Here is a 25,005-nt window from a genome sequence, read left to right as displayed (position 1 = left end):
TAGTACTAATAAGTTCTCCCTAGAAGATAGGTTCTTCATTATCAAAGATTTGGAAAATGAAATTATACATCCAAGGCTCAAAATCACTAGAATATTTGAGACAACATATCCTGCTGAGAAGAGTTATTAAGTCTTTGTAATTGTATGGAAATTTGACCTGTGAATGGTTTTAGACCATCTTGAAAAATTTGTTCTTCTGACCTTTAACCAATATGCACGTACATATTTTTGATAATCTGCCCTCTTTTCATTCTATAACTCTAAAGACATATCTTTAGACAAGTCTATGCACTCTGCATTTTGAGGAATTGTAAAGATTTGTTCAATAACCTTTGGATCAAGGCTAATGATGACTTTGCCATCTGCATTCTTTATTGTCTTGGTCTTTGGACTGAAGTTTCATGCACAACCCAAAACAAATTTCGGTTCCAAGTCAGCCATAGGGAAAGTAGATACCAAATGAATATTACTCTTTTTGATGCGCTTCATTTCATGAGTTGAAGGAGATTCATCCCTTTGTAAGAAATCAACCATGTCAACATGCCCAATCTCTGTGTCAGAAACATTATCAAGAGGTGACGAAACTTGATATGCAGTTGCATGAGCTAACTCTTTGTCAAATTGGTACTTCATCTTTCCTTTGGATTTTGTGGATAAGTGCATTTCTTGTGCTACAACATAAAAATCCCAAAATGTGAACACATCATCAGAAGGTATTTGATTCTATAAAAACTTTGATTCTCAATTAGCAACAAAGGTTTGGAGTATGGATCAAATACTTGAGAGATCTAGTGTAATGATCTTGAAAGGAGATGGCACACATGCAAGTTTGAAATGCAACTTGGGAAGATGGAAATATGTGTAAAGGATGTGTCCTTATGTAAAAGTTTGAGAATGTTGGGCACATGGGAATGCATGCAAATGACAAATTTTGACTTTAAAAGAGGAACCTTTAGTGAAAAACGGGTTCTCAAGATGCAATTACACGTAAATTGATTTACATGTAATTGGGTTTGGAGGATGAAAATGCGTGTAAGTGGGAATGGAGAATGAGATTAGATGTAAGTTCGAATAGAGGGTGAGATTACATGTAATCGCATGTGGAGAATGAGATGCAATATGCTATGGCATGTAATGATGGATATGGAATGAAATGATGCATTTGCACGAAGAGGTAGAAGGTGGAGTGAAGTGAAACGTGCTCAAGTTCTTGGGTAAGAACTTGCAATTTCTTCAAAATGAAGAAAAACAAGAAAGCAAACAAACAACAAAAACAAGCACAAAAGAAACACGTACATTTGCTTTTAGACTCAAACATGCAAGAGGCAAGTTATTTTAAAGTGCAAATACAAATTTGGAGTTTGGGAAAAATACAAAAATATGAAAATGAGAGTTTTCATCATATTTAAAGAAAAAATGCACTTTATCATGGCATATCTAAGGACAAATGTGCAACATCAAGCTAAAATATGCAATAGAATAGCAAGATAAACACAAATTAATGAACATGATAAAAAATGTTCACTTGAAGATTAATGAACCAAAATCGAAAGTTTTGTAGATTTTGAAGACCAATACTCCTCCAAATCCGGATTATCAAATAATAATATTGACTTCTTCAATGTTGCAAGTGATTTTCATTAATGTGCAATGAATGGTCGTTTTTCATAGGAACCCTCAACAATGTGGTCAAAGATCACCAATGCATGGGTCATTTTTGGCAAAATGCCCAAGTAAAACCCATTTTTTGACAAAATTGTGGTCTCAATCTGCCCTTGCATGCAACATTTTTTGCATTGGATGGTAAAAACATGACCTCTAATGATAAGATCATGCACTCAAAGGCAAAAAAGATCTATATTAGAGCCAAAACGTGATCTCTAAATTCCAAATCTGGGCATTTTGGGCAAAATGTGGATCCAAACAAGCATGAAATGAAATGTTTTTGGTATGGATTTGGATGCCAAATGCATAAAAATGCATGAGGATGCAAAACTACCTCTTGAGGAAGTGATTTCAAGACATTTCATGGAGTGATCTAGCCAAAATCACCAAAAACATGGTCTTAATGGGCAAGAGCATGAAAGTTTTACTCATGGAGGCAAAAATGTGGACTTCAAATGCAAATGCATATAATGATAAACCCAAACACACTCTAAGGGAGTGATTACATGTTTTAAATTACATGTCATTTTCCTTTTTCATGCCAAACACACTCTTGATGAGTGTTTGCATGTTTTAAAGTATGCATTTGGTCAAAAATGCACTCTTGGAGTGCTATTACACATTTTAAAAACATGTTAATGACTTGCCCATGTAGAACACACTCCTAAAGTGCCATTGCACATTTTAAAAACATGTTATATGCCCTTAAGGTGCAAAACACAGCCTTGGAGGAGCATTGCATATTTTAAAAATGTGAAGTTAGATAAGCCATTTAGTGCAAATGCACTCTAGGAGGGTGATTGCACATTTTAACAACTTGAATATGCATTGCTCACTCTAGAAGGCTCATTGCACATTTTAAGTTAAGGGCATTTACATGCCTTTTATTCAAAACGCATTCTCTACAAGCCTTTGCATATTTTACATGCAAGTGGGTTAAAAGACATGTTTGCACAACCTAAGTGACCAATTAAGCGCATGTTTAATTGATTTTTGAAGAAATATCACTTAATTGTGTCATAAATAATATTTACACTATATAGTTTAATATATAATTTGCAAATATCATTCAAAAAGTAATATTTACTAAGATGTTTTGAATTAAAACTCAAAGATTAAATGAAACTATATAGTTAATATAGTCACTTAAATGAAAAATTTATGAAGCAACTCAGCATGAAAATATAACATAAAGTGCACTATAGTCATTTAAGTGATAAAGTAATCTAAAAACATAACATAAATTGGATTTATGTTATATTTTTCAAAAAGTGAATGTGAACTTTAAAATATAATATGATATTTTAAATTGTGCATTTGCACTTGGAGTCCACCTTTCAGGCACTAAAATGATCATATTTTTTGATTGCAACCTCCAATTAAGCCCTAAGATGAATTGAATCGAAGGGAAAATGGAAAGCAATAATTTGAGCAAAACCCAAAGACCAAAAGCTAATGAACACATACTCAAAAACAAGAAAAAGGACAATGACGTCTTCAAAAATCAAACATAGGCTCAACAAATAGAAAAACTAAAAAGACTTGATGAAAGCCTTCAACAAAAGAGTTCATTATGCAAATTGGACTTGATTGATTGATCAATACTGACTAATTAAATAATGAACTAAACTTAGAGGTAAACAAAACTAAGTTGAAAAAGTTTCGTACTATTACTTGCATTTTGTGGTGACAAAATGAGGGACAACAATAGTAATGTTCATGGAATTGAAACAATGATTAATTATGATCCTTGAACTAAAGAATGCATAATGAATATGCCTTGTGAGTCTGCTAAAAATACTGGTTTGGAGGAGTTGCAAATCATGACTGCAATTACCAAAATGTAACTAGTGATTATAATCAAAGGTTTGGATTGTTCATGACACCTCTAAGATCTGGTCATATAAATATCATAGTTGGTGCTTTGTATCAATTCAAAATAGATTAGGAACTAAAATTCAATATGCATTAACAATACGAGAAATCAATCTGCATCATGATGAGCCAGAAGTATTCTTGCTTGATTATCCTTCATATTAGTAGCGCTGGTTTCCCGTACTGGCTAAAACATGTGCAATGAGTTGTGCAACTAATGATCTCAAGCGAATATTTTGGAATCAAACCCGTTCTGATAGTAGGACTATTCATGTTCTTTCTGGCAGACATAAGGCACAACACAACCTAGAAACATTACAAAATTGTCGTGAGACTTGCGGAGGTCAAAGCAAAGCGCCAATAGATTATTAGCGCGAATTCTGCATTGCCAATAAACTTGCATCACTTGCATTACGAAGACAAGGAATTAATTTCCAATCCGGTGAACAACCTTTGAACTGGGATATTATTGGAGCACTTATATATAAAATCCCAATGCTATTGTCAGAGTTTTAAACCCACATGAGCAGCACAAGGCATCTTGTGTTTGGGAGTTATGTCCGATGATTGGAGCTAATCAACATAAGAATGTTAAGCCTTACAAAAACTAAGACTATATTGAAGGATTGAAAATGCTAGTTGCACCAGCGAATGTTTACCATGCAACGATCACCCACGATATCAAAAGAAACACTCGGAGCATGGCGAGGAATTAAAAATGGTGGTCCTAGCCAGAGCATAGAGCTGCAACAAGAAAATGCTTAGAGTCAGCGATAATCAACTCTATAAGAAATCTGATATGTTTTTGGCAAGGTTTGACAAAGATATCATGCCGGAAAGATGCCTGAGTGCTAATATGAACAACTCTCCTATATTTCGGATAGCGCCTCCTTGCACCACTAATGGGAATGGTTTGCGATGATGAATAACACATAATTAATGTATGACAAATAGTCTTCTATAATGCCCAACAAATCCATCTTATTTGGCATCAATATAAAATACAATTAATTAAAATGTTCGAGTGTTTATTCATGGCTAAATGTATTACCGTTTGGTTCGGTGGTGTATTAGTTAAGCATCGAACAAGAAAATGTTGTTATATGCCCCAAGTTTTTATTTGGCCAACTTAGACGGTAATTTCTTCATTAGTTTAGTTTTTAAAGGGACTTGATTGTCGAGATGTAACTATACATCTCCCCATCCAAAATATAAATAGGAGTACTCGTAGGGCATGTAAAATATATTATTAAAAAAAAGAAAAGAAATAAGAAGACATATTTTTAGGAGCAATAAAAACTTGAAGGGAGGAATATGAATTATAAAGAATGACTTCTATCATGAATCCATATAAATGATTTTAATGATAAATTAAAGATTTTTGTTTGTATTTGCAGAGAATAAAAAACAATTTTGATTCATCCTTTATGATTAGTAAGGCGTTTACTAAATTATTCTTGACAAAGCTTATGCATTAGATTTTTTCGTAGCATTCTTTGTTTGATAAATAGGGATAGCGTGAAATAAATAAGTGTTTCTGCATCCGCGGCTAATTGGGATTCACACCAAAGAAGTTTGAATTCTTTTGGACTAGCATTGAATTGCATAGGTGATTTATCTTCTGCATTTAAAGCATTGGAATAATTGATGATATTGAAAAATATTGTCTAATAAAGTTGTACTTAATAATCTTCATTGAGTCGGACTCTATTGCCCAAATAAACGAAGACATAGTTATTTGGAATCATTAAAATACAATTATTGATTATTTACTTGAAGTCAGTAGTTCTTTTCCGTACTCTCTTCTTATAAGCATCAAAATCTGTTATTATATAAAAACTCAATTATTTCAAGCATTCATACAATTTTATTAAGTTTAAAGATTTTTCCAAATTCATAATTCACAAAGTCTAAATTTGCTATAGAAAAGTCTTGAACCAAGTCATAAGGGTTTAAGGAATATTCACCCGCTTAGGTTTAGCAAAGCCTAAAGTGTAGGGGAATTAAGGTTATTCTTGTTCGTTGGCCGAAATTGATTGGGTAATTCTATTGGAGAATTGGCAAAGTTCTTGGATTTCCAATCTATGGTTTTAGGAACTAATAGATTAGCAACTCCGCTAGGGATAATTGGTCACAATATATGTTGTGAAGTTACCAAAATTGTAGATTTCGCAGATCAGAATTAGAAAGTAGTTGTATTAATTTGTTTGGAAGCATACTCTGTTGGAAGTGAGAACTCGGAAGATCGACAAGTCAATACACTCCTCGAAAGAGGTGGCGACTCTATTCAATAAAATTTCAGTTGGTAACTCTGCCAAGGGAGAAGACTCACAAGGAAATGGTACATAGTCTTTTCAAATGTATTGATCATTTCAAAGAGAGCCTTTCATTCCAGATGGCATTAGGCCATTGAATCTTAGAAAATTTGATTGTTAACAAGTTGTTCTTGAAGCTTTCACAACTTGTACCAAAGTTCCATGGAGAATGGGATGAATCAACACTTCAACATTTGAAATCATTTTATACATTTATAGAAGATTATAAGATTTGTGTAGAAGATTAGGTGATGAAGCTATTTGTTAGGACATTAAAAGACAATGCGAGGCAAGCTGATGGATCACTACCTACAGATAGTAATTATTGGAAAGAATCTGAACAGTGGGTCCTATATGAATTTTATGATGCAAGCGATGAAGATAACATGTGTTATGAACAGTATGAAGACCAAAGCTGCAACATGGAAGATGATCCTAACATGTCTCTACTTGATGGCTTTTTTGGTGTGGCTAGATTCGATGTGAGTCTTTAGCACATTTGTTCATGAGCATGACAAGCATTTATCATGAGACACCATCAAAACTCATGCCTCCATACATAGAATTTCTAAAAAAATTCTTTGAGTTGGGAATCTCGCCAGATGACCTTGATTTGAAACTTCTTTTTCAAATATTAGAAGAAGATGATAAAAAATATTTGAAAGTGATACAAAAACATAATGATGTATCAAATTTGAATGGAGGAGAAATTTGTGTGTAGTCTGAGGAGGAATCAGACCATGATGAGACTTTAATGGAAATAAATTGCAGGGAATATGAAAATGATGAAGACGATTCTCTTAGCATGGAAGAGATTTCAGCCTTGTTAAACATAGAATATCATAAACATCTTCAGAAAAATGGTACATATTTTTTTTCAATCCACCACAGTAAACAAGTTAATGGATCAGTGCATATTCAAGGGGTACTGGATGAAAGAGATGATAATTCCCAAGAATCAAATAGTGAAGATGAAATAGAACTGCATATGGTATATGAACAGGAGAAATTTTTAGGAGAATGCTTTTGAAGATATCTGTCTTGTTGATCAAGCAAATGATGATTCTCAAAAGGATGTGTTTAGCATACAATTTGCTGATATCTTGTATGATAGAACACCTGATGATCCATATAAAAGCTCTCATGAAGGTATGCCGGGATTCTTTATGTTCCTGAATCCATTATTTGAAGAGGAAGTAGAAGAAGATATGTTTGAGTTCTCTATGTTCTCAAATCTATTGTTTGAAGAGGATTTTCTATGCAATCAAGTCCATCAACATCATGATGACGATAGCAGGCCTAGTGACAATTTTGAAGATGATGAAACTCATGATATGTATGGGGAAGTGCATTCAAGCGAGATATGCATTAGTTTATCCTATGAGCAGGAGTTGTATCCAACATGTAAAGATGAGATGGAATCAGATAGGCATAATGAGGAGAACCTGTTGAAGAATAGTTCTGAAAGTTATCTGAGTGTCCCATTTGATTAAACTCATGATAAAAGAGAAGTAATATTTCCAGAATGTGAGTCATCTTCAAAATCTTTTTGTAAGGGGAAGCATTTTCTGGAGAGCAGGGATGGAGCAAATTGTGTGGAAGATGATATCCAAATAGAGTAAATTGATCTAGATATTGATATGACTGATCAAATGCATAAGAATGCTACATTCAGCAAGAACCACAATGCACCTGATAACTTGTCAACGGAAAAACATAAGTCAAATATCAAAGATCAAATTGATGAAGCAAAACCAATAAGTATTGTCTATAAAGGTGATGCATTTAAGACAACAATGGATCAGATGTTGGGGCAAAAAGATTACGAGATTTGTTTCTTTTCAAACACTCTGATTGATAAGGAAAGGGTAAATTCTGGTCCTAAGAAAGCGATGAAGGAAAAGCATACCATGATCAGAAGGAATGAGTTATTGCATGATCATTATTTGGTGTTTGACAGAAGAAAGGATCAGTTTTCACTTCTGGGGGGCTGGGATATCAGGTTAAGCATGGATATCTGGTTTGCTTCTCTAGAGATAACTAAGATCACGCTACGCTCACAAGGAGCATATGCCCTCAGGAAGATCCACTGATGGAACTCTAAATTTCAGAGTCCCAAATACCATGCTAAGGGGATAAGCTCTATTTATAAGTTATATTCAAACAATATGCTTCAAGAAATTAAAACTCATAATCAGAAAAATCTGAAAGAAGGAAACCAGTTTGATGCCTGCACTCAGTGATTTTTTTAGGTCTACATATCCCTCAATTCAAGGATACAAATCCTAGGCATTTTGATTGTATTCAGAAAATTCTTACTAGCTATTTGAATTCAAGAAATACTTGATAGTTTAGGAATTATTAAAAATATTTAGATGTTGAAGGGATGGATACTACATGGCACTCACATATTGCTTCAAATATACCACATTTAATTCGTGATGTTTTCCTTCTAATTGAGTGCCTTAGTGGAAATGCATTTGGAAATGTAGGTTATTCACAAAAGCAAGTGATTGCCATGACAATACGTGAAAATCTTACTAGAATTCTCCTTCCAAGTTTGGCAATGGAAGATGTATTAGGATATTTGCATGTTATTGAAAACCAAATATGGGTTACAGGTTTTGATTCCGCAGGAAGGAAGGAAGGAAGCTGTAGGAAACTGCAAGGAAGCTGTAGGAGACAACACCGTAGGAAGACAAAGGGAACCGGAAAGCAACAGGAAACCGGGTCGGACCCACAGACAGCAACAGGGCATCAGGAAAAAGAAAGCTGACAAAAAGCATTAGGGCATCACGAGTAACAAAGCCCTTTTATTTTGCTGGCATTGAGATATCAACCGGTAAGTCCAAGTGCCCCACTCAACAATCACTTTCTTACACATTGCTTTCCCAAAATTGCTTTGTCGATTCCATATCATACGTGAGCATGCACAAAACTTCTACCCTAAAATGTGTGTCACTAACTAAACAAAATGCAAAAACCATAAAGAATCTATAATAAGACACCAGTGATAACGACATGGTTCTCATGGAAGGAATAAACAGGGGAATCATAGAAGCACTAGTAGGGTTTCAGATTGATCAGAAGATACTTGCACAAGTCTCATCGATCAATCAACCAAAGATAAGGGAGGCACAGTCAGAACTAGATGGGTTCACCGGGCACAACATAGGATCTGACAGTAATAGTGTGGCAGGGAATCAGATGGTCAGTGCACCGATAATAGTAGAACAAGCAAGTTTGGGGGAGGCTACTGAACACAACGACATCTCTAGTAACAAATGCACAGTTCTGACACATGGGGATAGTTTAATACAAAACAACATCATCAAGTGGAATCAAGGGAGCTTCCTCATTCTTCCAGGACCCCCAACTGAACACGAGTCTGTTCAATCTTGAAGGAATAAATCGCAATCTACCCATAAACATTTTGAGCTTTCCACAAGTTAGTGGACCACCTACAGGAGGAAACTACATTTATATGAATGCCAAACAGTATAAAAGAATAATTAGACGGAGAAAGATACGAAGGATTAAATATGCAAGAGGGAATCTCGCAGCTTTATTTCCAAAACTGATACCACACGTTGCAGAGAGTACAAAGGTGGGGGAACAAAGTTTGAGGTGGACTGAAATCTCTCAAACAGTTAAGTAGTTTAATGATATCAAAGGTAAAGGGAAGATAGATAATTCTGAGGCAATGGACACAGTGGAGGATGGGCTGTCAAATAATTACAACCCCACGAGGACACCCATGGCGTGGTACTCGGACATCTTTGTGAACGACTTGGTAGCTATGAAGGAGAGGGTGTGGGCACTTGAAGAGAGGAGCCAAATAGAGATTATCACAATGAAAAGAGTCATCGAAGATAACTGGAAACTAGCAATGGAGGTCAAGTCACTTAGAGAACAAATTCAAAACTTGCAATTTAATATGGAAAAATGAGAGTATGAATTAATATTGTTAAGGAAAGAAGTAGGGGAAAAGAGGACAACAACAAGTATTGCGGGAGGAGGGGCTAAGGAAGGAGACAAAAACCCGCAAGTGAAATATACAAGATGCCATGGCCAATATGGAAATAAAAGGGAATCAACTCAAAGAGCAAATTGAAGAAGTTAGATCATGGGCTAACATAGTAAAGGTGCCAACAAACACTTCTATTGACAACATAGAAAAACAAGTTCGGAGGTAGATTAGAGAGGAAAAAGAAAGAAGTGAGAAAGTAGCAAATATCATCATCAAAGGGTTATGAGACTATGGAGAATAGGAAAACACAACAGATCTAGTTAAAGACTTCTTTAAAGACCAATTAGACTGGCATGGAACAACCATACAAGCATAAAGAATCGGAAAATGGATAGGAGGAGGCAAGGACAGACATGTTAGAGCGACAGTGAGGAATACAGGGGACAAAAACATCTTAAGTAATAGGAAATTTCTCAGAGGCACACACATATATCTTGATGATGACCTCACCTTAACTTAGTAGGAAGAAAGAAGGAATGAATGGGAAAAAGTGAAAACAACAAGAGAAAACGACAAATGGGCATGACTACAAAATGGCAAAGCCCAAATCAGCAAAAAAATCACACACAATAAATAGGAACTCGGGCCTACCCAGGAACATATAACTATAGTCAGTTGGAACTATAGAGGTTATCCTTGGAGAAGAGGACTTGTGTTAGGGCCGATAGCTAAAGATAATGACATCATTATGCTTATCGAGACTCATGAACATGATGGATGTAGGGTTCCAGATTTTGAGGGGTATATGAAGATATCACTGTGGAATGAGAAGATAGAATATGGTAAGGGGCATAGAGGCATCACCGTTCTAATTAAAGAAACTCGGAGCAGATTTATAAACTTGGAGAAAGAAGATGATGGATGTAGGGTTCTAGATTTTAAGGGGTATATGAAGATATCACTCTGGAATGAGAAGATAGAAAATGGTAAGGGGCATAGAGGCATCACTGTTCTAATTAAAGAAACTTGGAGCAGATTTATAAACTTGGAGAAAGAAGATGTAAACAGGCAGCATATATGGATATAAATAACAGAGAATCAGATTTCTACAATGGTGGCTGTCTGCTACTTCAGCCCAAAAGGCTCAAAAACGCATAAAAAACATAGACTGGATCGAGAAGACCCATTTGCTGCACTCAAAAAAGACATAGCAGCCTTTAGTTCTCTAGGGGAAATAATGATAATAGGTGATTTCAATGCTAGAACAACAAACAACCAAACTCTCAATCTTAAGGAGAGTTACAAAGAAAGCAGAGACCCAGTTTGGCTAATAGAAGAAGGGACACAAAAATGGGAAAGATCATCACAGGATAGCATGGGAAAGGTTAATCACTTTGGGGCTGAATTACTAGGCTTATGCTGCATATATAACATGGTCATATGCAATGGTATGGAAAAGTGGCCTAAATCAGGTGGAATCACATGCAAAAGGCACAATGGGAAAAGTTTTGTAGATTATGTCATATGCTCGCAAGACGATGTCACAAAGATAATTAACTTTGAGATAGAGGATTGCCCCATGGAGCTAAAATCTGACCATACCCCCATCTTGATAAGGGTAGCCACTCACTTTAAAGATGAACATATTGTCTCAAAACCTTTACAAAAGAGGAAGATGATTTCGACCAACAAAGTTTTAATGACACAAGAAAACCATAATATTTTTTGAGACTCTCTGTTGTGGCTGTCCTGGGTTTAGGGAAAGCATCTGAAGTCTGATAAACATTCCATGGACAAGGATAATCTTGTTCTTACTATCATTAAAGCCTTGGAGGAGTGTAAAAGATCTAAGGCCACAAGAGAATCCAAGAACAATTTTCCAGCCAATCCGTGGTTTGATGAGGAGTGCAAAATGGCAAAAAGGAATTGGAAAAAGAACATGAACAGAGAAAGTAGAAAGGAATATGATCAGTTGATTAAAAACAAGAAAGAGGAGTAATTGAACATGAGAAGAATCGAGTTGATTAATCTTGGTAAAAGCAACCCCATAAAGTTTTGGAAAGAGCTTCGACAGAGAAAAACATAGATAGAGAACAACAACATAGGAACCAAATGGCTGGAATATGCCAAGACCATCTACGAGTGTGATTTAGGAGAACATAGAACCATGGTAACCAAGACTACAGGTGAGTTATTCAGCCAGAAGGATATTATTCAAGGCATAAGGAGGTTAGCTGCTAGTAAAGCGCAAGATATAGATGGACTATAAGTTGAATACTTAAAATGGAGTGCTGAAACCCAGACACCACACATCACTAAGATTTTCAACAGTGTCAATAGAGAAGGCTTCCCTATAAATTGGACAACAAGTGTGGTGATCCCACTCCACAAAAGCAGAGATATAAACAACCCTTCTAATTACCGAACCATCATGATCAATCCACTCTTTAGAAAGTTTTTTGGCAGCATGGTAGAGCAAAAAATCAGCAAATGGGTTGAAATAGAAGGCAAAAGAGCAAAAGGGCAAGCAGGCTTTAGACTGAAACACTCTGCTATAGATCATAGCATCACTCTCAGATACTTGATAAAGTTTGGGACACTCAGGGGGCCGAGGCTTTCTTTTGTTTTGTGGACTTTAAAAAAGCATTTGACACAGTGTCACATAACAAACTTTGGGACAAAATGGAAGAGTTGGAAGTTCCTAAAGAACTTAGGTCTGTTTTTCACAAATTGTATGAGCAAGCCAACGCTAAAATCAGAACGATGGAAGGGCTATCAAAGGATTTTGGCAGCAACATTGGGGTTAAGCAAGGGTGTTCGCTATCTCCAACATTATTCGGGCTCTATATTGACAAGTTAGAAGAATGGATAGACAAGACCAATGGTGAGGGGGTAGAGCTGGCCCATTTTGTGATAAGATTGCTCTTATATGCAGACAATCTCATAATACTTGCTAGAATGGCTGAAGGTTTGAAAGAACACTTGAAAGCACTAGAAAGTTTTTGCCATGAAGTGGGAATGCAATTGAACACTAGCAAAACTAAAGTTATGATCTTCTTGCTGAAGAAGAATAGGGGTATATAGGACGAGTTTCTGTTTGAGGGTAACCCTCTTGAGATTGTGGAGGAGTACAAATGCTTGGGCATAGATTTTCATGACAAACTCAATTGGGATACATGTAGATCAAGAAGGATCCAAGGCGTCTAGAAGTATATTCTTTACAAAACAGTTGTAGGAACGCAAAATTATGGGATTAGATGACCATGAAAACCCTTTTTGGTTTGCTAGTTACTCCGGTTATTCTATATGGATGTGAAGTGTGGGGTGGTAGTATGTCTGAACAGAAATGGCGACAGGTAGAAAGAATTCAAAAACACTTAATCACATGCAATCTTAAAGTCAAGACTGCAGAGATCTTATTGGCGGCGGTGGGTTCCTTTCCGTTAGAAGCCGTCGCATTGGTTCGGATGCTAAGCTATTTAAAGAAAACCCAAGGTCTAGAAACACATCGCTGGCCCAAGCTAGTCGTAGAGGAAAAACTTGTTAGGCGAAAAAGCACATGGATGAAGCAAAATGACAAATGGATGCGAAAATGGGATATCAACATCCATACTTGCTTGGATAGCATTAAAGAAATAAAGAAGTTTGTCATGGAAAAATTTCGCAATATTTTATGGACAAGACACATAGGGCAGAAAAAATCTTATTACATTAAAGAATTTAACCCCATTTCTAGTCATGATGAAAAGGCCTATATAAGAGGACTTATTAATTGGAAAGTAAAAATGCTGATGGCACAACTCAAAACTAGTTCACACTGGCTGCAATGTGAAACTGGTAGATGGCAAGTTCCAAAGGAAGAGTGGGCAGACAGAACGTGTCTATTCTGTAATATGGGAGCAATAGAAATGGAGCAACACTTTGTCAAGGATTGCCTAGCATACAACGACATCAGATCTGGTTATACAGAGATATTGTAGAACAGGGATTTCAACTACTTATTTGAGGAAGATCAAGTGAAGCGAATTGCAGCTCTGATTATCAAACTTCAGAGGAGAGACAAGTTAACCAAAACTTTGCAGCTAGATTAGTTTCGCTCTTGCCTTTGGGGGGGTGATCGTGTAGGTCCCATAGGCTACTTTAGCCTCATGGACGTCATTAAAATCTATCATATCATATCATATCATTCACCTGTCCAGTTAGTGTCACTAATGATTGCAAAGTGACAAATTACATCTTATAGACTATGGATACTGGAAATTTTGTACTGCGTAAGTCTGGTTTGTAGAGTGCTATGTCAGCATTAAGGGAGATGGTACGCATCTTTCCAATGGTTTCTTTGAACCAAAGTTCTACAAGGCTAGCTGCAGGTGATGTAGTTGGAGATATTCGCACCTTTTCAATTCCAAGTTATGCAAACCTACTAAACAAATGATAGAATGTCTAGATATTTTACAAGATAAACTTGGGTTTTTGGAGAGGAAAGAAGTATTTATGTTTTGTCCAACATGTTGGGGTATCCCTATAAGATCCTATCAATCAATCTTGAGGATATTTTTAATATTTTTTTGGATTATTACTATCCATTATAGCAGTGGTATATGAAGTGGCTACAAGACACAAAAGATTATGTTGTTAGAGGACGCTTTGCTATGATTAAAATAAGCATGATAGTAATGTTTATGGAATTGAAACAGTCATTAATTATGATCCTTCAACTAAAGAATGCATAATCAAGATGCCTTGTGAGTATGCTAAAAAATACAAGTCTTGGACCGTCTCAAAAGAACCATTGAATGTAGGATGGAGCTTTTGAGTGTGCTGAGTGCAACCACAATGAGGCCTCATAGAACTAGTGTGGCATTGAGAAGTAGAGTGAAGACTGAGCGACTTCTTTGTCCTATAGGAAAGAGACATCAGAGTGAAGGAGGAGGTAATGCGTTGGTCACACCCTTGATGCTGGGGGCACTGGGACTTGAGAATATGCACGCGGGGCCACAAGGCTTCTTGCAGGTAAAGTGCTAGGCACTGCTGGTCGGTGTATCTGAAGGAGGAAAGGCTCCTACACTCTCTAAATAGGTAGTAGAACCTTCCCTAGATCTCATAGTAAGAAGAATAATGAAAAACAATGTGAGTCTCAGTCTCCACCTCAAAGGCGAAAAATCCTATCCTCCCTGACAATCTGATGATCCGTCTAATTGCCGAGCTAGTGCGAGCCAATCCTAAAAGAGCCCAAGGAGATTAGAAGAGCATGGGTCCAGTGACGAGTGAGGTACTAAGGAGGAACGATGATCCCATCATGAAATCCATATAGTGCTTAGTGTAGAAGGCCATCTTTGGCCAAAGACCCCCGAGAGTGTTAGTTGAAGTCATGATGTCGTATTGTTTGTAAATATTAGCACTGATGAGCCCGTTTAGATCCTGGCAGAAAGGAAGTAGGTAATCTCGGGCTTCCAAGGAAAATTGAAATAGGGTAAGGCAGTCAATCAAGATCCCAATTGAATCAAGAAGTGTAGAAGCTTGAGCGAACCAATGACGGGCCTTGCTAGTAGGGCCAAACTTAGGGACCTTTGCCGAGGAGCAGTATGATAAGTGGGAGTATCTGTTGTGGTTGTCTGAAGAGTCAACAAAGCCTTGTAAGCAATGAATAAACCAAACCAGAACAAAGATGGTGCCTAGCTTGAAGGGATGGGCACCAAACTCAGCCAAAATGATATTGTAGGGAGTGCATCTATGACACATGAGGATACACTGGAGCATGAGGATCTAGACTCTTTGAATTGAAGCCCAATCGAAGGGAGACAAAACTATGATGGAGATAGCTTGGTTGATGATGTACAATAGTAAACTATCATACAAATTGTAATGTGATGTAGTAAACATGGGATTATTCTTGAACATTAGTTAATGGAATATCTTGTAGGTTATCACACCTTAACTATCCTAGTAGCAGCTCAAAAGTAAAGTAACACTTTTTTTTTTTTTTTTTTTCTGTTGGTGTTTCAAAACTACCGAGCAACAAAATACTTGATACTAGAGGTCTGGAGATGAAATTTGGTCTAAGGGTTACCAACCTCCTATAATCAACTAAGAAAGCTTTAGATCTAGACCCAACTTCAACAGAATCACAGGGATTCTCTACTCTTTAGGTTCTACAAAACCAAGGCAGGTGCACCTTAGGGATATATGGACATATAACTGGTTTATGGGTCTTGATTTCAACATATGCTCATTAACATCATTTTCTATTGCATCTCTATCCCTCTTCAATAGAAAATGGTCACAATTCTTCTATACTTCACAAATAATCCTTGACAACATTAGCTAAAAATGACATACAAGGGATTATTGTAAATAAGTGTTGACCAACAGTTTAACTCTTCATACAATAAAGTAAAGATTGATTTGATTTTTTTAATGTTTTACTTCATGCAACTTTATGATTTCTTCAACATGTAACTGAATAAATGATTAGTGCCCTATCCATTGGCATTCCGAGTCTACCCAACAATTTTGACCTAATTAATTGCCTTACAATCAATTATATCAGAAATTAACCTTCTTATGAATATCCTTTCTGTGTAGCTAGAAATCCTATCAATTTAGTGGAGCTTTTACTCAATTTCTTGAATTAAAAGCAACAACAAATTGATACACAACGTTTCCTACCTGCATTAAACTGCATAAACCTTGCTCATACAATCTCAAGATAACTAGTACACAACAATGGAGATAGAATTTAGAGTAAACAGATGTGGCAGAACTTTCCCTTTGTATTAATTTCCTTTGAAAACCATACAGTACTGATGTAAACTCATTTATAACTCAAGACAAGACAACATGATCTTTCAATGTCAATGTATTTTCAGATTTGCAGAGAAAAATACATCACAAAAGTTGACACCAAAACTCTGGACCGAGTGCAAGACTACCATACAACAAAAAATTACACAAAAGTTCAGACTCTTTGTCTAGCCTTGGGATCTTATTTATAAGCATGAGATGCAACAAGCTTTAGGCTTAGAGAAGAATGACAGCTGTCCTTAAGATAGAAAGATATTACAAAAAGTCACTGTCATAATAAGACAAAAATGTGCTCTCTTACTTTCTTGCAATAGAATGTCTACATCATGAATCTTCTTGTTGTGGGACCATTTGTTGATGAGAGACTTCATGCGATGATTGACCTGGATGCAGTTGCTCTTGTTCTGGCTGTGGGACCAGTTGATTCGCATCAGGTTTTGCTACGTGCAAACTGATTGTGACTCGTGGCTCTTCCTTCAGATCATCAAGCTGGACTATCAAATCAATAGTTACAAATGGTTGCCTTTGTGTTAAGTTTTTAGTTTGAATTTCCATATTTGTAACTGCACTTAGTTGTTGCTCTCTCTTCTTTTGGAGCCGATGCCTCAATTATTTGTAATTCATTTGGATCTACACCATCTTCATCAGTTTCCTTAGAAATTAACTGATTGGCTTGAGCAAGATCCGCTATCCACTTGATGAAAAGTGAATCATTTGGCCAGTTAAAATTCAAAATTTCTTGTTGCTTGCTCAAGATTTCTTATCCCAACTTCTCAATTTGAACAAAATCCTTTTTAAAAGAATTAAAAAATACCTGAACCTAAACAACTTCTTCAGTTGTTTTGGCAAACCATATGTGCCTCTTTTCATTTATGACATTATTCAGTCCGATGAACATTTATTCATCCAGCTCCTTGGCCGTTTCTTCTTTAGTTTTCAAATTATCCACAACCTTGAGTGCATGAGGGAAAAACTCAAAACTTTCACTAAGATACCTAGAAAAATAATTATCAATCCTCCTCTGCAATGCAACTCTCTTGTATCAAAATCAGAGAGGCCATTAGTCATGTCAAAAGTCTTTTCTATTTGCTCACAAGAAAGACCAAGGACTGAACAACATAAAATTGCTACATCATTGTCCCTACTGTTCCATTTTTTGACAGTTGGCTTCAAGGTGTCCTCATTACCTTTTAACTCATTCCATGTATCCATTAGTTTTGACAATTTATCATAAAATACATTCCATTCTACCTTGTCTACTAGATACATAATGAAATCTCTTAATTTATCTTCATATTGGACACCCAGCTCCACATGTAATGACTAGATTTTAGCCCTTTCTTCTTCAAGCTCTTCAGCTGTGTATGCTTGGAGTCCTTGTGGGGTAGCTGGTATTTCTACAAGGGGAGTTGACTTGAAAGGTTCAATTGGAGGATGAGGAGGATAAGTAATCCTTGGCTGATTGGATTCTTCTCCTATTTTCCTCTTCCCCAATTGTTTCTCCATTTGAGTCTATCATCTTTTCCATTTGATGTATTCTAATCCCTCTTTCCCCATATGCCTCTAGTAGCTTTTCAAATTTATCATTTAACTCCAACAATTTGTTCTTGTACTTGGCAGCAACTACCATTCGAAAATCTGCCATTTCTTTGGTCATCCTGGCAACTTTATCATTGTCCACCTTGTCTAGCTTGTAAACCATGAGGCTGCCTGTATGTTCAGAGTTTGAAACCTCTTGAATCCTAGCCTTGTCTTTTTTCTGAATAGACCATATTACTAGGGCTTGATGGTCAGCACTGTATTTTAGCCCCTTATGGGCCTGTTAGACTTCTTCCTCAGTTTTGAACTAGGTGTCTTTTGATTTCCTCATAGTGTCAAAAATCATAGCATTTGCAATATCCCATTCAGGTAATATTAAGACCCCTCAATCCTTTAGCAATTGCCTTCCCCCTTTAGGAGTTATTTGCGCAAATTCCTCAATAAAATTGGCCTTGACCTCCTTGATTTTAGAGTCCTGCCTGCCAGGTTGCTCTATTTTAAGCTTTTTGCATTTCTCCTCAAAATTGTTTATGCTTTTTCTCCACAAAAATTGAGCAAATGCTCTTGATTTCACAAAACTCTCATCATCAATGAATTTAGCCGATATTTTGACCGAATATGAAATGACTTTGTTAGCTACCTGTGCAACTATAGGATCTATTTCTTTACCTCTGAAGTCCCCCATAGTGAGAGCTAATGTTGGCATAGGAGGTTCCTCAGGCACTCATATATCTGCAGTAGTTAAAATAATATTTTTTTCTCCTCTCATTTGTTTCAATTGTTCTCTTAGGGACAATTAGAAGATCCCTGTTCTGATTTTTATTTGTTGGGAGCATGTGCAACAGGCGGGCTTTCAGAAAGTTGTAAAGACGTACGGGTTGTACACTCTTTGCTACTACATACCCAGCTTTTCTTTGTAATGTATACTAGCCCGGGTTTATAATTAATCTATTAGCCAACCTATTTTCTACCTCAGTGGCCTTGCTTGGATATGTTTGGGTCAAATCTCCTTCTCATTCAAAGTTTGCATGAACCCAACAAAATTATCCATAAGCATATCTATCTTTGCACCCCAGTATTTTCTATCAGCAAGGGGATCATAATTTGGCTCAAAAGCATTTATAAAATCCAGAGCCTTGCTATACACTTTCCATTTTTCTTTCCAAACCTCTTGTTCCTGTAATGAAGACTTATTCCTAACTATATCTTCAAGAAAATATACAAGGTGCTTCTGGGCTTTGGCTTTTGTTCTTTCTCTGAATATTTCATAAAAACCCTCTGTGTCTATAAAGCGAGAATGGGATTGGGCCATCTGATATTTGTCTAGAAACTTTTCTAAGTGCCTCCATCCCTTTTTGACAAAAACAAAATTATGCACAATAGTAATTTGGGGAAAGAAAGTACCTTTGGATTTTTTCAACAATTCTCTTTCTTCCACTAATCCTATCTACCACAAGAGCTCTGCAATTCCCACCTTCAAAGGCACTTGATAGGGTAACACGTGGTTTTCCAAGAAAACCATAAACTCTAAATATAGTGGACACTGCATATGGGATGATATCTCCCCAATTGTGACTTACCTTCAATCCTTTTGCATGATCCTTTGGTTTGCTCAGCTCAAATAGTGATGTAGGTATTTTGGGACTATCCCCAATTAGTAACATTCTGAGCCTGGAGGCAAAGTACCTATCAAATCTGACAAAGCTAGCATTAGTCACCTCCCATGTCATGTCTGCACTCCACAATTGGACAGGGAGCTTTTCTCCATCTCTTTCCAATTCCAATTTCATTTCTTTAGAGGAAAAGGTAAGTCCCTTGTACAAACATGTGTACATTAACATGGAGTACCAGCAGAAAGGCTTATCAACTTTAGCCTTAGATAGACCCATTAATCCAGTATGAATCTCTTCTGCCAAGAGAGTAGCAAAATTGAAAATAGAACTCATACCATACTGAAGTGTTTGAGCAATGATGAAAACAATAGAACCTGGGATGTGATCTTGTTCATCCATTCCAAATATCTTGTAGAGAGAGAAATACAGTGCTTGTGCTCTGGGATTGAAATATTTTCTCAACAATGGCTCTGGAGTATTTGGTTTAACCAAGGGTAGTTGTCCTATCTTGACAAAATGTTCTTGCAATGGCCCATTCCTTTGATATACCTTCTGAGCCTCATACCTAGCCTACAGATCTTCCATATCTATTTTCTCATGCATTACATGGTTAGGGTTTAACTTGGAAACCTCCCTGATCAATTCTAGTGAAACCCTAAAAAGATTGTCACCAGAATGATTCTTCACTATCTTGGTTATTGGATCATACTTCTTTGACATTATTGCAAGTAAGTCATCATCAAAGAAAACCCATGGGTTCAATAACCAAGGGTTCTTTGGTATGAATTCTTTTCCCCTAGAAAATCCATTTATGGATTGTGGCATTTGCTCTAAAAAATCATCATGCATAGCCCGTTTTAGGTAATCTACTTTCCCTAAGAAATCCCTTTGTGGAGGCATATTGAACAATTATCTTACTGTGAGTATATTTTCTCAATTAACCAACAATTCAAACACTCACCGATTTTCCTGCTTATTTCTCTGAAAAATCATTAGTAGCAACTCAAAACCCTCAGAAAATGCACCTTTAGCTTTGGATATCTTCGCTCTGTGAGAATTCTGCAACCTTAGTGTTCAATAATGAAAAATCGGAAGCTTTATTGCAAATTTAGTCTCACATGAAACAACATTGATCAAAATTAATGTCCCAATAGTCATATTTCATGTCATGCCACGGAATTTAAAATCCAGCTGTTGATCTTCATAAAGTGGACGATTTAGCTTTAAAACCAAATGACTGCGTTACCCTTTTGTGAAACTGGCCATGCGTCAAAAACTCGCTTCCCCGCATTCCATAAAGTTCGAGCAGCTTCAAATTGCGGGAAAGCACCGATTGTTGATCTCCAAACGATTGACGATCATTAAAAACCTTAGTTGTTACTGCACTTGCCTTTAATATTTCGGGCCCGTGTAACATTCAGCCTCCAACTCATCATACACACAATTCTTTGGCAAATGAGCATAAAACATTTGGCATACATTCCATCTAAGCATTACCTGGCAACCGTCGGAATAATTGACCCAACATGGCCACATGTCATCAAGGTGCTTACCCGGTTTCTCTAAAACTCGAGCATCTTCATAAAGCGGGAAAGCTCTCACTGCCGATCCTCAGATGATTGACAGTGCAACAAATCCTTTTTACTTTAGTCTAGTTACCAACTTCATCAAATGAAGTAAGGCCAAATTTCCACCATGTCCTAACAACACTCTGACAATTTTGAGCTGTTTTTACAAGTCTACCTTTTGTGGCCCATAAAGTAAATGACATCACCTGTGCTACATGTCACATATTCACTTTCCTGCATTCTCTAAAGGTCGAGCATCTTTATAAAGCGGGAAAGCGCCTACCGTCGACCTTCTCAAGATCGAAGGTTCCACAAGATTGTCTTCATGGAAAACCTAGTCATCAACCGTACCCAATGAAACGAAGCTAATCTGCCAATTGTGTTGACATTCTTCCAGCTATCTAGACACCTTTCAAACTTTGCGGCCCACAAGAGTAGTGACCTCAGCAATTCCACGTGTCAACAAAGCACTTCCCCGTATTCTGTAAAGTTCGTTCATCTCCATAATGCAGGAAAGCGCTCACCATCGATCTCCTCAAGATCGACGATCATGAAGGTTACTCTATCACATGGTACTTCAAAAGGGCTAGCCAGGACCCATGGGGACAGGTTTCATGTTTTCGCTTCCTTGCTTTCTCTAAAGCTTGAGCACTTTCATGATGTGGAAAAGCGCCTACCGTTGATCTTATCAAGATCAACGATCATGAAGGTTTGACAAGATAGACCACACCAAGGTTAAAAAAACATTTTTGAAGAAACATTGGCGAGTCAACTTAAGGTTAAAACCATGGTTAAAGTAAAGGCTAAGGTAAAAGATTTTCGGGAAAGTATTTTCAAAAGATATACACGGAAAATTTAAAGAAAAGATTTTCTAAGGGCAAAACTTCCCGCGTATTTTCAAATGAACCAATACAACCTTATTTATTTAAAACCTAGGGCACATGAAATTAAGGGTTTCATGAAATTTGAGGCTTTTATCTAGGGCAAACAAGTTTTAAACACATGACCCCTAGATTTAATGAATCAACTGGATTTTCACTGTGAAATGCAACAATTTTGGATGTGAAAAACCAGGTCAACAAGCCGCATATGTGTTTATTCTTGATAGAAAATTATATTAGAAGCTTGATATTTTTGTTGTTGGTTGTAGTGAACAATCTAAGGGATATAGATACATTGATTTTTTCACCGTTGAAGTCATAGTTAGTTTGGATTTTGATGCAAAAGTAATAGAATATTTGTTTCATTGCAACTTAAATTAGTAAGTTGTAAGTGATCACCAGAACTACTTACAACCTTTTAAAAGTGAAGTCTATAGTTCTTGTTTCCTATCATAGTCAGCACTGCATCAACCTTTGGCCAATATTTCTTTTACATTATTATTTAATGCTATATATCAATCATTACATCTTCAGCAGTAGTTATTTGGGTAATACAACAATGAAGACTAAAGTGGTATTATTCAGTATTTAGGAGATTGGCCTTAATGCTCAATCCGAATGTGGGGGAATCAGTTATTTGGTTGAGATGAGTGTGTTCATTTTGTTATCTCTTCTGACCTTTTCAATATGCCTGAACCACAACAGTGCGCAATTGTGAAAGGTAAACCTGAGTAAAGTCTGCAATCTAGACTGGTTATGATTTTCATGAAAAATCATGTGTTGGAGTTGGCTGAGCTGGTCAGAGGAAAATGTGCTATTGGATGCAAGTGGGTGTTTTTATATGTTCTTATTTTTGTTTGCATTTGTAGGCAGTGTACAATGTCTATCATTATTTTTTGTAGTCATATTAAGGTGTTTGTAATTCTCTAGTAGTTGTAAGTGTTGGTTGATGGTTGTGTTCGTCTTTGACAACTGTTGGGTCTTCTGAATATAATGTGTTTCTTTATGGAATGGAGTATGATATTGTGGGATGAACTCTGATCATTGGCTGATCATCTCTGGTCTTCTTCTGTACTAACTTCATTGGTGAATAAAGATATATTTTACTGCTGTTCCTGGTATACATTGTCATATTTATTATTACTTCACGTATTTAATTTATCAGATATAGAAGTAAATGTTGCACCCATTTATGATGCATTGAACTGTCCATTTGTTTCTGGAAATCTCTTTGAACACATGAATGTTCATTTGAAAGAAAGTGCTGTGGATAAGTTGGGATATAGTTACGCATTTGAAAGTAGTTACAGTGCAAATGTGATTTGATATGAAAGAATGTATGCTATTTATTTTGATATATTTAAATAAACCCCAGCTATTTTCTTGTCTTTATTGGCTCCAACGCGTTGTATAAAATCATATCTTGTCGTTGGTATTGGAGTTGATATTTTTGTAGATGATTTTGACTCCTCAAGGTAACCAATCTGTTAGAATTATGGTGTATGGTTGTATTATACCCCCAGCTTTATGTCAATCTCATTGAAAGTTTAGGCAACTCTCTGACTTGATTCAGATGGAGTTATAGCATGGCTTTTACATAAACTCAATTTTATTTTTTTTAACAGTAGATTTAAGTTAGCTTTTGATTTTCAAAGATACAACTTAAGAGTCATATTTTATCTGTTTATCAGACCATTCAATATATATCTGATTGTTATTGTTGCTAAAGTAAATATGTTATACTGTAGTTCTAATACTGTTCTGGATTTAACAGGTACGTGAATCTATTGGCATTCTTCTTAGCATTTTGTGCTCAAACCTTCGCCTCAATTCAACATATAGAGAGCAGCCATCCAGTCTGATGACAAGACTTAATTGGAGTGCACTCATTGTGGAAAGAGCTGGTTTATATGCAAAGAAGATTCATAATGCCAGTAAATCAAATGTCCCTGAAGGACAGCTGTTGTCTTCTGATGACGAGAATTATAAAGGTGATACTGAGGAACAAGAGCATGTAAAATGGATGGAAACGGTGAGTATTAGTGGATAATATATCTAACAAAAAAAGGGAAATGCTAGATTATAGTACATCTGCATTAGAATCGCTCAGATTAATTCAATTCTTGTTATGTTATTGGCAGGTATTCTACTTTGTAATATCATCTTTAAAGTCTGGACGGGCTTCAGTTTTGACAGACATAATTGTTGGTCTTCTCTATCCTGTTGTTGCCTTACAGGTATTGACCATTTAGTAGTAATGATGTGTTTTGAGCATTGTTTGCATATGGTAATAATATGCCAATCATTAATTTGGTTAATCCTCATGTATATTTGTGGTTTTTCTTGTACAGGATAAGAAAATGGTTTCCTATTTCTGAGAGTTCAAACTCACATGTTCTTTCTAATTCTAGATAATATATTTAAGAATCAATTGTATGATCTCTTGCTTTTTGTATTAATTTCATGTTAAGAAATTATTGGCTGTGTTGAAATATGCTGAGTTGTAGATAATAGTTACTTATGCATTTTTTATCATCCCGTTTGAATCAGACGATATTGTTTCGTCTCTCCATGTTTTTAAAGACAAAATAGTTGTTGAAAGTCTAATATAGCATGTGAAGAATAGAAGGCTCATTAGGAGTCTATGTTTTTGAATGTATACTAATTGTAGCAGTGGGAAGAATGCTCTTTTTTTCCATTGCATGAGTCTAGATTTTGTAAGTTCCTTATTTAAGCAGTTGCATGAATGCTCTTTTTTCTAATACATATAATTCT

At 36.3% G+C, this 25,005-nt stretch overlaps 1 protein-coding gene across 1 annotated transcript in view; it reads left to right on the top strand.

Annotated features, from left to right (window-relative positions):
- PA200 (proteasome activating protein 200) overlaps nt 1–25,005 on the top strand; it is a 290,511-nt gene that overhangs the window by 196,328 nt on the left and 69,178 nt on the right. Inside the window, exons 28-29 of the mRNA XM_089830694.1 lie at nt 24,005–24,262; nt 24,372–24,467. Coding sequence (XP_089686820.1) covers nt 24,005–24,262; nt 24,372–24,467 — 354 coding nt within the window. The remainder of the gene's footprint in view (nt 1–24,004; nt 24,263–24,371; nt 24,468–25,005) is intronic.

Source organism: Cupressus sempervirens, chromosome 1 (assembly GCF_028749045.1).
Source record: "Cupressus sempervirens isolate cs-2001-9-10 chromosome 1, ASM2874904v1, whole genome shotgun sequence".
NCBI lineage: Eukaryota > Viridiplantae > Streptophyta > Pinopsida > Cupressales > Cupressaceae > Cupressus > Cupressus sempervirens.
The sequence above is the reverse complement of the archived record's forward strand: the minus strand, read 5'-3'. Positions and strand labels throughout refer to the sequence as shown.